The sequence below is a fragment of the Prosopis cineraria genome, unplaced genomic scaffold, assembly GCF_029017545.1.
Source record: "Prosopis cineraria cultivar Desert tree isolate PC_DT_omini unplaced genomic scaffold, ASM2901754v1 PC3, whole genome shotgun sequence".
Taxonomy (NCBI): domain Eukaryota; kingdom Viridiplantae; phylum Streptophyta; class Magnoliopsida; order Fabales; family Fabaceae; genus Prosopis; species Prosopis cineraria.
The window spans coordinates 5,473,619-5,488,601 of NW_026555334.1; the positions used below are offsets into that span (position 1 = coordinate 5,473,619).

The 14,983-nt window shown below is 29.5% G+C and overlaps 2 protein-coding genes across 2 annotated transcripts; both read right to left on the reverse strand.

Moving 5' to 3' along the window:
• Positions 1–1,382: 1,382 nt before the first annotated feature.
• On the reverse strand, positions 1,383–5,812 carry LOC129304630 (uncharacterized). The gene is made up of 2 exons (XM_054944353.1): positions 5,454–5,812; positions 1,383–1,728 (listed from the first exon to the last, which is right to left on the reverse strand). The coding sequence occupies exons 1-2, from the start codon at positions 5,537–5,539 to the stop codon at positions 1,620–1,622; spliced, it is 195 nt and encodes a 64-aa protein (XP_054800328.1). The 5' UTR covers positions 5,540–5,812; the 3' UTR covers positions 1,383–1,619.
• Positions 5,813–10,149: 4,337 nt separating this feature from the next.
• Positions 10,150–11,173, reverse strand: LOC129307253 (uncharacterized). Its single transcript, XM_054948158.1, has one exon. It carries the CDS (start codon positions 11,100–11,102, stop codon positions 10,320–10,322), a length of 783 nt encoding a protein of 260 aa, XP_054804133.1. The 5' UTR covers positions 11,103–11,173; the 3' UTR covers positions 10,150–10,319.
• Positions 11,174–14,983: the final 3,810 nt, after the last annotated feature.

Genomic DNA, 14,983 nt, shown 5'->3' on the forward strand with positions numbered 1-14,983 from the left:
CATTCTTATATACACGTTCACTCTTTGCAATCATTTGCGAGGAGTCAATTGAGACTCACAAAAAGGGGTTTACTGATTTAGCGAGTTTTTATTTGTTCCTTGTTTCTCTGTATCTAGCTCATCAATTGTTTTTAACTTCAGTATTTCCACTTTGCGTATTAGTTTAGTGAGAAACGACTTTTTATTACTGTGAAACTCATTGTTTGGCCTTTTTTTTTTTCAATATAAAAAAAGGAATCAGATTTTAAAAATCTAGTATTCAGGCAAATTGCCATACAGCATATTGGTGCAAGTGCCTTTTTTTTTTAAAAAAATTTTATGAGAAAAAAGGCCGACTGTTTGATTTAAATATTTATACAAGGTAGAATATTTTAGAAGGTTAAAACGTTTTTGGTGGTTGAGGATCAAGAACTTGCTTTAATTTTCAGAAAAAATGTCGAGAGATCTTATTAACATGTAATGCTGTTTGTGTTTCTTTAAATCTCGTTATTGCCAAATCATGTTTGTGTTTTATACATTTCTTGGGTGAGTTACACTGTCATGTTGAATCAATCTGTAGGTTGCAACTTGTTCAGTTTCAAAACAAGAGAAGATTCCATTCTTTTGTTTCGTTTTGGAATATCTGCTTTCTATCGTCAAGGCTTGACTTTAGTATTGAAGTAATCAAATAATTTCCAAGCATCTGGATCATTTAAATTTAAAAATACTAAAATAGAAGGATTTCCACTCTGGGAAGAGAATATTCAACTAAATATTCTGGATAAAACTTGTTCAATTTACTTGAAAAGAAAACGCTAGCAATCTGTAACTTGTGGCTTGTTAACAACTAACATGTTACTATCAATATGTTATGGTTTTTCTGAAAAGGGTATAACTATTCAGGTAAGGTTTTAAATTTGAGTTTGTGCAAATATAAAAAAATGCCAATGGAAAAACTATCCTCATTTAAATTCAGTTCGAATCTAACCTAGTTAAATAATTATGTGAGAAAAAAAAAACAAAACAAAAACAGAAAATCTCTTACTCTTTCATTTATAACCTATAATTTGCAAGAGCGGCAGCAACTACTACTGCCACTGATGCATTAACATAAATATTTTATTATAAATTGTTTTTGATAAAAAAAAGTAACATAATATTGCTTACAATTTATTACCAATGTTATTATTTCCTCAATTATATTCCCTGGGAATTTAATATTTGATGACATAGCTTCCGCCCCTTAATTTTCTTTGTTTTTTTTTTGGTAGCGAACTTGTGCATTTGAAACCATGTTGAACTCCCGTGAATTTGAATCTAGATCGAGGGTAGCTTCCAAAACGTGTCTTTTGCTTACACTCATATTTAAATGCAAGTAATTATACTTAAATGAAGTCTACCTCTTTCCAACAAGACCAACACCTGTTAATTCTATCCCTTCAAAATTTCTAATCCATACAAGCATGAGAAAGCTCCTATTGAAAAATGTCTGACATACTCAAGCGTGTCTCTTCACAATTGGCTTGATTTGTTTACAAATATTTGATTGACACAATCTAATTAAGGATTTTTCTTAAGTTAAAGTAATCAATGTCATCGCTCATCAATTAAAAGTAATCTTAAAGCAGTAGAACACAGCTCTATCCTGTAGCCTTCTGCTTCAAAAGCCCTGAAAGGGAACCGCAATGTGTTGATTTATAATTGCATTTCTCACAACAAGACTCCAACTTTTCAATGACTTGAAGGCACCTGCACAGAATGAAAGCAGTGAGTAGAAGCCTCTAATAATCAAGTTAATGAAGTTCGATACTCCCTTTGTTCTTGTTTACAAGGCAGAGACAGAAGATTTTTTCATCCCATTTATAAGCCGCATCATTAAATTTTTATAGCAAAATTTTCCTTTCACCCTCTATTAAATATTGATGAGAGAAATTATATTATTAGAATATATCAGTATATTATATATTTAATAGGAGTAAAGTTGAAAACTTATTCAATTTTTAGAAAGAGTAAATGAGTTTTAAAATTTTCTTTAATTCTAGTAAATCATGGTAGAAGTGAGTTATAAATAAGATTAAAGAAGTACAACAAGCTTGCAAAAAAGGAAAAAACAGTTGCTTTAATTTATCATAATGCGGACTTCTAATTATACTATGGTGAAACAAATGACACATTGTAATCAACAGTAGATTAATGAACCCTAACTTTCAAAGCTACATAGAACAAGCAGAAGAGTCGCAGTCTAGCTTATTGACAGATCCAGTGTTCAAAAGTAGTGCAAAGCTCCACCTCGTTGGGAAGAAACAAAACTGCACTGTAAAGACTTTCATGTGACAGGCTATGAAAATTATGAAACTAACTCATACCTTTTCTTTTTTTTTTTTTTTGGGGGGGGGGGGGGGACGCTTTTTCATCTGTTCCAAACTTCCACCACTGGCAAGTTAAGAAAGCAGCTAAAGGAATGTTGTAAGGTAAAAGAAACTTGCTACTTGGCCTTCCATCATCTATTATTATACAGAAGTTCAATTTCTATTTGATGCAAAGATTCAATTTCGTCAACATCACATGCACTATTTACCTCGAAGGATTTATTTGGAACAAGATTTGATTAAAGCTCTTTATGTATTTGCAATCAGAGATTCCAACAACTTTAACATTTTTTCACAACTCAGTATTACATGACCTTTCAAAGAAGATTGTCAACTTCCACCACTGGTAAGTTAAGAAAGCTGTAAAAAGAATGTTGCACCGTAAAAGAAACTTGCTACTTTCAGGCTTTCCATAATCTATTGCACAGAAGATTCAATTACTTCAACATGGGAAATACAACTTTTGGCCAAAAAATAAGGGCATATACAACTCACCTAAGAGGATTTATTTGGAACAAGATTTGGTTAAAAATCTTTAGGTATTCACATTCTGAATTATTAAGAACAAAATTTGAATTTTTAAATAATTAAGCATTACGTGATTGATTTGCCTTTATCCTGCAAGATGATACACAATAAAACCCTCAGTATTCTAAAGAAAAAAGGGTTCAAGTTTCCATTATGGATCATAACCACAAGCAGCCATCAACTCATAACGCTGCACCTCATCTATACAGGCTAAAATACCACTATATATATATATATAACGCAAAAAACATTATAGCAATACGAGATAGGACATTTGCAGTATTGATATGCTTAAATTGCATGGCTTGAGCATATGGAAACATTGTATTGTCAACATGGAAATCACTCAGAAGGCAAATAAGTCTTTTGCAGTCTTCTCTGACTTCGTAGTGGACAGAGTTACGCAAGCATGTCCATCTCCATCCATGGTAGTGAAGATCCCTGCTTAATCCTTACGTACCAAATTAAGGGAAGCTAGCCCTTAAATCCCGCCAGAATATTTTCCCTTGCTTTTCTTGATAATTCAGCAAGGTCTCTTTTTCTTCAACTTGTTAAATATTTTTGGCTCTTTTATTCTTAATCACACTGAGATGTGCTTTTATTAAGACTTATTTATCCTCAATGTACGAGGGTTCCCATCTCCCCACGGTTACATATTCCACTCATCATCGTCATTATTTTGCTCATAGAGAAGAGACAAACAGCTCAAAGAAAAGAGTTATGTTGCAGATTATTTTCCAAGAAAGATAGTGCATTTTTATATTCTTCGTGCAAGTGATTCCATACTGCATATTGCAGCAAGAGTGAAGTGCAAGAACTACGAGCCTTAAAATGTTGAATTGTTAATGTTAAGACTACTCAGAAGGCTTGCAATCTCGTCTGATAGTCTCCAACTTTCTAATAATCAGAAGTCAGAACCTTGTCTTACAACCAAAATACAAGGATATTTGGGAGATCTATGGTACAGGAGATCTTAGATTTTGTCCTTAAGTGCTGTTTCAGCACTATTAAGTTTGACATGCAGATATCTGGGAAAATTGCAGTCAGCCCCCCTTGACCCAGCTTAATTTCAATCAACCCCCCTAAAACTCTGAAATTTTACTATATATGTGGGGGATTGAAATGAAATTAAAAAGCTGATTCAAATGACCTTATTGTCCTTGGTGAAATGAACAACTGAAGTATGGAAAATGAACATGTAACATATAAAAAATGAACAACTGATGTGGGTGGAATTTGCAACTCTCATTAACAGTATAATACCACTATGAATATAAATAAGTGAATCTAGGGGCATGACCAATTCATGTAGGAAAAATAAACAACTAACGTAGGTGGAACGAGAGTTGCAAATTCAAAGTGGTGTTGTGCTGTTAATAAAAGTCGCAAATTCCACTTATGTCCATCGTTTATTTTTCATATATCAGTTATTTGTTTTCCTTACACAAGTTGTTGATGCACCTAACTTCATGAAGGACAATAAGGTTATTTAAGTCATTTCCTTAATTTCACTTCAATCCCCCACATGTGCAGTAAAATTTCAGAGTTTTAGAGGGTTGGACTGAAATTAAGTTGGGTTAAGGGGGTTGACTAAAATTTTCCCCAGATATTTTATTGAAAAGACGGTTATGCACATTGAACATGGTTGTAAGATTAAAGAGAAAGATTATGGTACAGATCTATTATATTCTGTAAGCAAGTTTCTGCATTTTACTAATCTGTCAGCAAGTTGTTTCATTTTCTACACCAATCAGAGTCCAGACACAGACCGATAATGGCAGTAAACAGTATAACAGCTTATTATTATTTTGGAAAAGAGAGAAATAACTTCAACAAAATGAAGAAATAGAAGAATAATATAATACAGGATCGGTTCTAACTCATCAGATGCTCCCAAGCATCAGCAAGAGACAGAAAGGGTTTCTAGTCACAAAGGATTTACACTGGATGGATGTTCGCCTCAAGCAGAACAATAACTAGAGTAATGAAAAGAGAACGGGAACTACTACCATTTAGTCCAAAACAATTAAAAAAAAATTAATATTCTTAGTCAGATGGCCAGCACTATCTCTTACTCCGCCAAGATCATTGTATCAGAAACTCAAAATTCATTTGTTTCATTAATACGCAAGAACAGCACATCACCATCCAAGCACAACAGCAAGGAACTCATTAGAAATGTGATGTACGCCTTGTGAAAAGTAGAAAAGTATTAATGATACTGATATGCCTATTGCTTGATTATACTGGCTTTCAACGAGGAATTCCATACATAGTTCATCAGAGAAAACTCCATAGAAGATCGCTCATCTAAGCAAATTATCGACATATCCAGCTGTAACTAACAATGATAAAAGTTGCAATACTAAGAAATGACAAAATGATCCCAAAAACGCAATCAACAAAACCTAGATGATCAAAATGCTAATCAAAGAAGGCCAAAAAGCGAACGAGCAAATCATTCCACGATTTGCAATCAAGCACGTGCAAGCATGTTCTGAGGAATCAAACAAAAATTCAAACGGCTGACAAATAATCAGATTTCAAGATTGAAATCAAACGAGGCGTAAAAGGTACCTTTGAGGGATAAAGTTATTCTTGGAGAGACAGGCTTGAATGTCACAAGCCTGTTTCTTGCAGGGCTCTTTGCTTGGCTGAGGCATGCTTCGGGAATCAGTAACTTCAGTGTATGGTAGCTATGAATGGCGGCCTTCGCTAGCTTGGAAGATGCAGTGATCGTGGACGTCGATGGCGGTTGAAGAGAAAGGAACGACGTCGTATAGCTGGAGGCAAGTATACGAGGGAAACAGAAAGCCGATGAATCGTCCTCCTGGTTCTGCAAGTTGGAGACTTTCTCGAGCCATCTCGTGAGGAGGCGAGGTTCTCCACGCTATTCATTACAATCCGGTTCGGGAGATGCGCCCCACGAACAATGGGTACGGCCCTTATCCTGGGTCAATTTGTTAAACCAATATCAATATCTTGATCAATTGAACAAAATGCTGGGAGAGGATCATAGATGGGATTTAATTATTAATGAATTTAAAAAAAATATAAAAATTCACTTCAGTTTGAGGGGATTGAAATGGAGATTATTTCAACAATAAAAAAAATTAAAATGCTCTTCATTTATTACGTAAAATCATTAATTATTTATTTTTTTATTTCACTTATTATTTTATTAAATGAGTTGTAAATTATATCCATTTGTTAGAAAAATAGTAATATCAATTGTTAAATTATTAATCTACTAATATTAGTTATAAATTATAATACATGTCAATAATTTACAACTAATATTAATAAATTAACAAGTAAAATTAGCAATTTAACAACTAATATTGTTGTTTGGGACTAAACAACTTATATCGAGTCTTATATAATTATTAATATATTAATTTATGTAATTTATAATTCATATTACTAAGTTGACGAGTAAAATAAAAAAAATTAATAACTAATTATTTTGCATAACAGGTTAAGAGTACTTTGATCATTTTATCATTAAAATTAGTTTTATTTTAATCCTTTGGACTAAATTGAAGTTTTAGATTTTTTTGAGATCCACTAATAAGTAAGCTTCATCTATAGTTTTTCATTGAAATTCTTCCTAAAATATTTTATTTATAATTATTTTGATGATAATTCAATGATGATTTTGATTATTAATATTTAAACCAGCACTTGACCAGTTCCCAGAATGATTGGGAATCCAATGGATGGAAATAAAATGTGGTGGAAGTTACATGAATTTATTTCGTACAATATTTAAAAAAAAGTTAATCTTTTAGTTGTATAAATTTTAATTTACATAAAACCTAGTTTTTCAAGCAATCAGTGTAACCCAACCCCTAAAACTTTCACTAGTCTAAAACTCAATTCTTAATATTTTTTCCTATTTAATCCTTGTCAACCATAAATTAAATTGAGTCATGGCTGACTTATCCTACATGGCAGAATAAATTTTGAATCAGCATCCATATAAGCGCCATGTCAAATAATGATTTAGTGAGGAGAGAAAGGGGAAAAAGCCTAAGGAATTAAAATTAGAGATTTTCGATGAAGGTTAGTACTGTCAAGATAAATTTTTACGTTGATCCAATGCACCACATCATCCATGCTTTTCTAATAAAAACCTGTCATTTAGATGATTATAAATATAAATTGATTCTATGTCTTATGATGATAAAAGGAGAAAAGATAATAAATTAAAGATGTATTCTATTTTAAAAATAAAATTATTAAAAATAATGATATATAATATTTTATTTAATTGAATTGATGTAATTTTATTATGTGAAGCATGAATGATGTGATATACTAGTCCACGCAAGAATTTCTCGGGCTGGCCAATCAGTAGTAGAGCTGTCAATTAGGGCCAGCCCGGCCCTAAAGGGCCGGCCCTTGAAGGGCCAGGGCCTAAACGGCTGGTCCTAATAAGCCCGATTACATATCAGAGCTCCATTTTTTAAGGCCCAGCCCTAGCCCTCAGGGCTAAAGGGCCGGCCCTCAGGGCCTCGGCCCTATTTTTTTAAAATTATTTTTTCAATTAAAAATTATAAAATATATATTTATAATCATAAAAAAGTTATTATTCATAAAATTAAGTTTAAGAAAATAAATTTAAATAAATTTACACCACAACAATAAAGAAAACTAAAATATTTAGGTCTAATATCAAATAGCAACATCAAAGTGAATACCAATAAAAATTAAACTTAGCTAATATTATCAGCTAAATCTTAATAAATAAATGAGGGATGAATGAATGCATTTAATATGTTTATTTCTTTGAATTATGTATTTAATCTTTTATTTTTTTATATTATAATTTTTTTAAAAAAATTATAAACGGGCCTAAAAGGGCCGGCCCTAGCCCTAAAGGGCCGGCCCTTTTATTTTCGGGCCTAAAAGGGTTGGCCCTTTTAGACTCGATTTACTTTTTAAAGATAAAATAGAAGCCCGACCCTTAATTTTTTCGGGCCTAAAAGGGTCGGCCCTAATTGACGGCTCTAATCAGTAGGGGTGGAAATAAAAACTTACAAATATATTATCCCAAATCAAATATCTTTTTTAATTACCTTTTATAGAAATCATGTTTATTGATATTAATTTATTTCTTGACCAATATAAAATGATTATTTATTTGAAAAAATTATGTATAGGTTTCATAGAAGCAACTTATTTATAAATAAATTTTATAAAATTTAAAAATTATAACTAAATCTCTTAAAACTTTAGTGTAAGTTGTGATTTGTGTGCAAATACAACACTATCCTTACCTATTAGGTTACAATAACAAAGATGCCCATGGCTTTTCAATTAAACATTATGTACACTTTGTTTACGCTCACGATCACTCTATTTATATTCACAGTAGCTCTACCATGTTCTTCTTCGCTAGACGTTGTGTTGAATGCTCTCTCTACCTTGTTCTTTTTCACCATCGAAGCCTAGCTACGAAATTGCCACGGCAAAATCCATGATAATTTTATATGAGCAACTCCTTCATCATGACAATCAATCGTAATTGATGATGCTTCTCCTTGTCCTTATAATTGCTTTGCACGCTAAAGGCCCTATCTCAATCAACAAATAAGATTTCATTATTCAGTTTAATTTTTCATTACTTTAAGTTTTAATTTCCATTTTTCAATTTTTCGGACTACTTTATGATCAAAATCACTGTGTACAAGATAGTATGAAAAGGATATTGACAGTTTGCAAAAAAGTTTGAACATTTGCTTTGCTAGATATAATTTTTTCCAAAAAAAAAAAAACAGAGACCAAATTCAATTATACGAGGAAAAAGTTACAGAAAAAAAATTGGTTTGAGTGATTTTATAATTTACTGTTGGTTGGTTCTATAAAATTATTATTGTAAAAAGTTGAAGTGATAGTTATAAGATATCGATAAAATAATTATAAATAATTAGTATTAAACTTGTTAGTAATTCATAATAAGTTTTACAATTAGATATGTAAAGCAGAAGTTATAAAAAAATTAAAGTAATAATTATAAATAACAAATGAAATAGTTGTAAGCAATTAGCATTAAATTTTTTAATAACATATTATTAGTTTAACTATTAAACATGTAAAGTTACAGTTATAAAAAATTAAAATGATAATTATAAATTATTAATAAGGTAATTGTAAACAATGTATAATTGGTTTAATTATTATATTGATTGTTGTAGTATTATCTTTACACTCCAATCTCAAATTACACTTGGTACTCTATATGAAGTTTTTTAATTTGTGAGACTTATTTGTAGATAAGTTGTTTTCACATAACCTATACATAATTTTTCCTATTTATTTCTTATAATTAAAGAAATTAAGGGAGTAATTAATTTAAAGAACTCTTTTTCAACTGGATTTTCATTTGAGAAAAAGAAAAACGTATCAATTACGCTTAATTTTTGTAAATCATCTTACAAATATGAAGACTAAAACTTTCTAATTGAGTAGATAGATAGGGTATGCTTAGATTAAATCCATCATTTCAAAATTATTTTTTCTATTTTTATAATTAAAAGAATAAGTGAGTTGGATTTTGGATACTCATCCCAGGACATGTACATATGCTTCCATCTCAAGAGTGATGATCTTTTCAAAATCAAAACCCCTGGACGTGATCCTTTAGAATTAATTTATAAAAGATGAACCAATTGCTTCTTGTTAATCTTTCTTTCTTCGTTCATTTGAATCTTTACACTAATCTTAATCTTAAAGTCCTAATAGTTGATTACATTTCTCTAAGAAAATTTATCACATACCCTACGACAGGCAAATATAGGAACAACTGCTTTTTTTTTTTTTCGTCTGAAAAATATTACTTTAGATTAGAAGCTCACACCTCATTTCTCTTAACGCCATTCTATACCTAGCATTTTGAAATATGAGCAATGATAGATGGGACTTATATAAACCTTCTCACACATTTTGCCAACTCATCATCACTTAATTAACTTGGAGGGATGATAAAACTTTTAATTCTTTAGACTTGTCTCAATTATAAATTTGGCCCCTTAAGTTTTTTTAAATTATCATATTAGTTACTTAAATTTTAAAATACAAATCGACTCTCAATCCTATTGTAAGAATTTGAGCCTTAGTTCGACATGATGTAAAAGACTAATTTTTTTCATTAGACCTAATCCTGTTGGTTAATTAAGACAAGCTTAATTAATGGAATAAAAGTTTCATTATCAATAATAATAATAATAATAATAATAATCCACTTATGTAAAAAACGGCGAAGCAGAAATGACTAAAGATATAAAATTGTATGTTACATAGGCATACATTGGTTTTTTTACACACAGTACATTTACCAAGAATTAAACAAATTAAAAAATAGAAAAAAAGAAATACATTTTGTTGACAAAACGACAAAATTAAAACCCAAAATGCAAACATGTATTTAATGATAATTTTTCAATCATAGAAGAAAGGAGACGCATAGAGAGGATTATGGTGATTAGTAGGAGATCCTTTTTTCTTAGAAAAAAACCCGCCCACGAGTGGAATTATTGGCTTCATCTTCTTCTTCATTTTTCTTTCCCCCATTTTCTCTCCCAAATAATAATAATTATTATTATAACTTTCTCTCTCCCCAACACTTAGAATCTGAGCCAGAGTTTCCTTTTTCTTCTTCTTCTTCTTCACTTCTTCTTCCTCTATCACAATCTCTCCTTTGTTAACATAATCATGATCATCGTCCTTGTAATGATTCAGCCTCTCATCAAACCTCACCGTTTTCCCCGCGGCCTTCCCAGCGGCGGCCGCCTCAGCCTGAGCCAGCTTCGACATGTTCTTGTGAAGCTCTGCGTTGAGTGTCGCCAATGCCACCTCCGTATCATTCTCTCTTTCCTTCAACTGCTTCAGCTCCATCTTCGTCTCCTCCAGCTCTGCTTCAACCTTCTTTAGGGTTTCCAAAAGTCCATTGCTATTATTATTGTTATAATTCTTCTGATGATCGTTGTAGTTGTAACTAACATCATCTTCTCCCTTTATCGCTGTCGTCGTCACCGGACTCGACGTGAACCTCCACGAATTCTCTCGCTTGATCGGCTTCAAAGCTGGCGAGGGCGAGGGAGAGCCGATTTCTTTGACGAGAAGGCGCTCGCCGAAGACGGCGATGGCTTCCTTGACGGAGCGGAAAGCCGAGGAGGTGTCGACGGTGGAGGCGAAATCTAGGGTTTGAGGTTGAGGTTCCATGAAGTGATATGATGTGGAAGAAGGAGATGGAGATCAAAGAAGGTGAAGACTGGAGGGTTGGTTGTTAGGTTGAAATTAATAGTGTTGTTGTGTGTGGTGTTGTGAGTGTAAGGTTTTCTTTGCTTGTACTTCAATGGTTGTGATGGATGAAGGAAGAGACATAGAGTGAAAGCAAAGTGGGAGATATATAAATATATATATATATATGGAGGGGTTTTAGGTTTCTTTCTATTGCAAGGCAAAAAGATCAGATTGTGTTGGTTTTGTGTAGGTTGTGTATGTGTGTGTTTTTGTCTGTGTGTGTGGGGTTTGGTTCTTATTGGTGGGCTTGAGGATGACCAGCAAACTAACTATCTGGTATATATGTCACGTGAGGAGTCACGTGATAGAAGGTCATGATCTATATTATTATTCATTAGGTAGCTTGAGATGGGATATATATATTTCTCACAGTACTAATGATGAGAATTGGATTGATTTGTGATGATTGACATTCAATGGAGAAATTTGATGAATAGGCTTTTGGCATGATTGGAATGGTCAAAAAATTAGGCAACTGAAATTTCAAGAAAAAGTTGTTTAAATTGATTAAAAAAGGCACAAATAAATGAAAATTAATCTAAATCGATGTAATTATTTTTTAAGTACGGATGAATTTAAATTTCAGATTTAAAATTTCACATTTTAAATTCATGTATTTGAAATTTTTTATTTGAACAATGCCAAAAAAAATAATAATAAAGGAAGAAAGAAAAGGGATAAAATAAAAGATTATAAAATAATGAGGACCAGAAATGACAGAAGACACGAGAGTAACAAAAACACTGACAATGAAAACTTGAAGAGAACAAGAAGGTTTTAAACGACCGTGTTCCAAAAATTTAAAATTACAAAAATGTTATAATAAAACATGTACTCTAATTTGAACTAAATCTATATTTATATATTTTTATGTATCCCAGCTAAGTTAGAAATTTGGCTCAAATTCAAATTTTCATTAATTCAAACAATACATTAATTTTTTTAAAATAGTAAAAATTGTTCTTTTAACTAAAAGTACAGAATAATACTTAAAAATATTCAAATTAGTTAATATATTTTCATATCACATGACATTTTAAAAATATAGTTAACAATGATAGGTTGGACTACAGTTCAAACCTCCAAATAGATATTATATGACATTTTAATTTATAGAATCTATATACATGTAATCAATGGTGTGCCATGACCCTAGGTCAAAGGGGTGTAATATTTTTTAAGACTTCAGTTGAACATATTTAAAACTTTTTAAAACCCAAATATTTTTAAAGTTGGGTTAAGGGTACAAAATATTTGAGTCAAGAGGTGCAAAGTAGTGAAATATATAACCCCTCTTATAATTTTCTCTAAGTTCAGCATTCCCCCGAACTTATACATGGCACGGCCCATGCATGTAATATCATTGTTATTTTTTATCTATTGTTGAATGGACGGTAACAATTTTTTTTAAAACAAATTGTTAAAATATCATGTGGGCCTCATAGTAGAAAAATAAATGTGGGGTTCATGGTTAAAAAAAATTAATAGCAGATATAAAATTCATAATAAAAATAAATGTTGTGAGATATATTATTTGTTGATTCTATTTTGTGTAAGTATAAAATAATAAATTGTATAATAAAATATAAAGTTAAATAAAAAATTATAAGATAAATTTTTTTATTTTTTAAATTTAATTTATATGAAAATAACATTTATAAAAATAATAAATTATTTTTATATTTTTAATATACACAGGTAACAAATTTTTATGTATAATTGCCTAGGATTTAAATTCTTTGACGTTGATATCTATAAATTTTTGTACAGTTTTCCTTTTTAAAAAAGAAAGAGAAATTTTCTATTTTAAAAAATAATAAAATGAAAAAATATTTAAAAAAAAAAAAAATGCACTGAAATTTACATATATCAACTTTAGAGAATTTAAATTCAATTTTTTAATATACAGAGCATGTTATTTATGTTTTCAATATGTACATAGGAAAAAGTCTATAATATAACTAGTTATTTAAATTTTAATTTATGTGAGAATAACACATCGCAGGATATAATATAACAAATTGTTTATTATATTTTCATATACGCAGAAATATCAAATTACAAAATAGTATATGTGAAAATAAAATAAGTTATTGTTGATATTCTTATTATGCATGAGGTAACAAATTTATTATTAGGAAAATTAATTACTTGATTCATGTAGTTTTGACCTACTTATAATCTAATTTTTAAATTTTAATTCGTTGTAACTCAATCGTAATAGTTTTAACTTGATTGTAATTTAATCCCTAAATTTTACCTCTTCTAATTTATTTCCTATAGTTTAATTACTTAAATATTGATCTTTATATTTTAAAAAATAAAATTATAAAGATTAAAAATATCTTAAACTTTTAATATTTATAATATTTAAAGATTAAAAGATTAAAACCATAAGATTTTGAAATTTTAATATTTATATTATTTATATTATTTGCAATAAAATTATTACTAATAAAAACATTTACAATATTTTTAAAATTTATTAATAATATTTTAAATTATTAAACCCTTTTAATCTTAATAAATATTATAAATATTAGAAGTTTAAAATATTTTTAATATTTTTAATTTTATTTTTTAAAATATAGAAATTAATATTTAAGTGTTTAAAACTATATAGACTAAATTGTAAGAGGTAAAATTTACAGAATGAGTTATAACTAAATTAAAAATATAAAAACTGAATTACAATAAGTTAAAATTGAGATATTGAGTTGTAAGTGAGTCAAAACTATAAGAATTAAATAATTAATTTTTTTATTATCAATATACATAAGCATACTACAATTTTAAAATCTATTGAAAACATTGCAATTATGTACTTCAAATTTATTCTTACGAGGTTGGAGAATTTATTTTTACTGCACACCTCCTATACTTCTCTTAGTCGTTAAATAGTACTATAATATTGGTTATTCTACTTCCTTAATTTAAAATCATTATTCATATTTATTTTTACTTTTGGCTGTAATTATGATTTATAAATATTATTATAACATAAATTACAGTGTATGATTTATTATGATATATGTTTTATTTTTTTCATGACGCATGGACCAACAAAGTCTTAAAGAAAATACGCTAAATTTATTTTGCATGATATGCTAATTAAAAAAATATTTATAATTTTTTGTATGCATGAAGGCAATACATTGTAAAATAACAATTGTAACTTAGAAATTTATACAGAGAAAATACTGACAAATCTAATAATATTTGTTAGAGAATAACTTTTTTAGTTAATTATGGGGTAATACTTAACAGAAAATTTATTCTTTAACACAATTTTAAATTTTTCCCTCACATTAATTGAAGGAAGAGTACAAATCTAGGTATTTCCTTCTTAAATCCATTATGGAAGCAACAAATTTTAAAATAACAATAAATTATTATTTATATCTTTAATATATTTGGGTAAAACAAATTTTAAAATAGAATAAATTTTTATTTAAATTTAAAAATTTACATAAAGTAAAATATTACAAGTACACAAAAATAAATTATTTTAAAATTTTATTTTTTATTTTATGGTTACTTTTCAAAAGATAAAAGATCCTTGCAAAAACTCGCAAATATCTCAAGCAAGTTTTTACAGTATCTATACACATGCAAAAGTAGATGCACGGGTGAAAATATGGTCAACTATTATCAGTTGCACTATGATCCAAACCCCCAAATAAAATGTAAATTAGTATCTCTTATATATATTGCGCTCTATTTTTCATGTTACAATGAATTATTATGATTATAATTTAATGGAACAAATATTCTTTCCATGATTATGGAAAATAATTACA

Bases quoted from the DNA above. Each gene is read 5' to 3' on its own strand.
- LOC129307253 (XM_054948158.1), bottom strand. From the start codon at position 11,102: ATGGAACCTCAACCTCAAACCCTAGATTTCGCCTCCACCGTCGACACC.
- LOC129304630 (XM_054944353.1), bottom strand. From the start codon at position 5,539: ATGCCTCAGCCAAGCAAAGAGCCCTGCAAGAAACAGGCTTGTGACATT. The intron at 1,729-5,453 runs GTACCTTTTACG...CATTCTGTGCAG, and splicing joins AATAACTTTATCCCTCAAAG to GTGCCTTCAAGTCATTGAAA.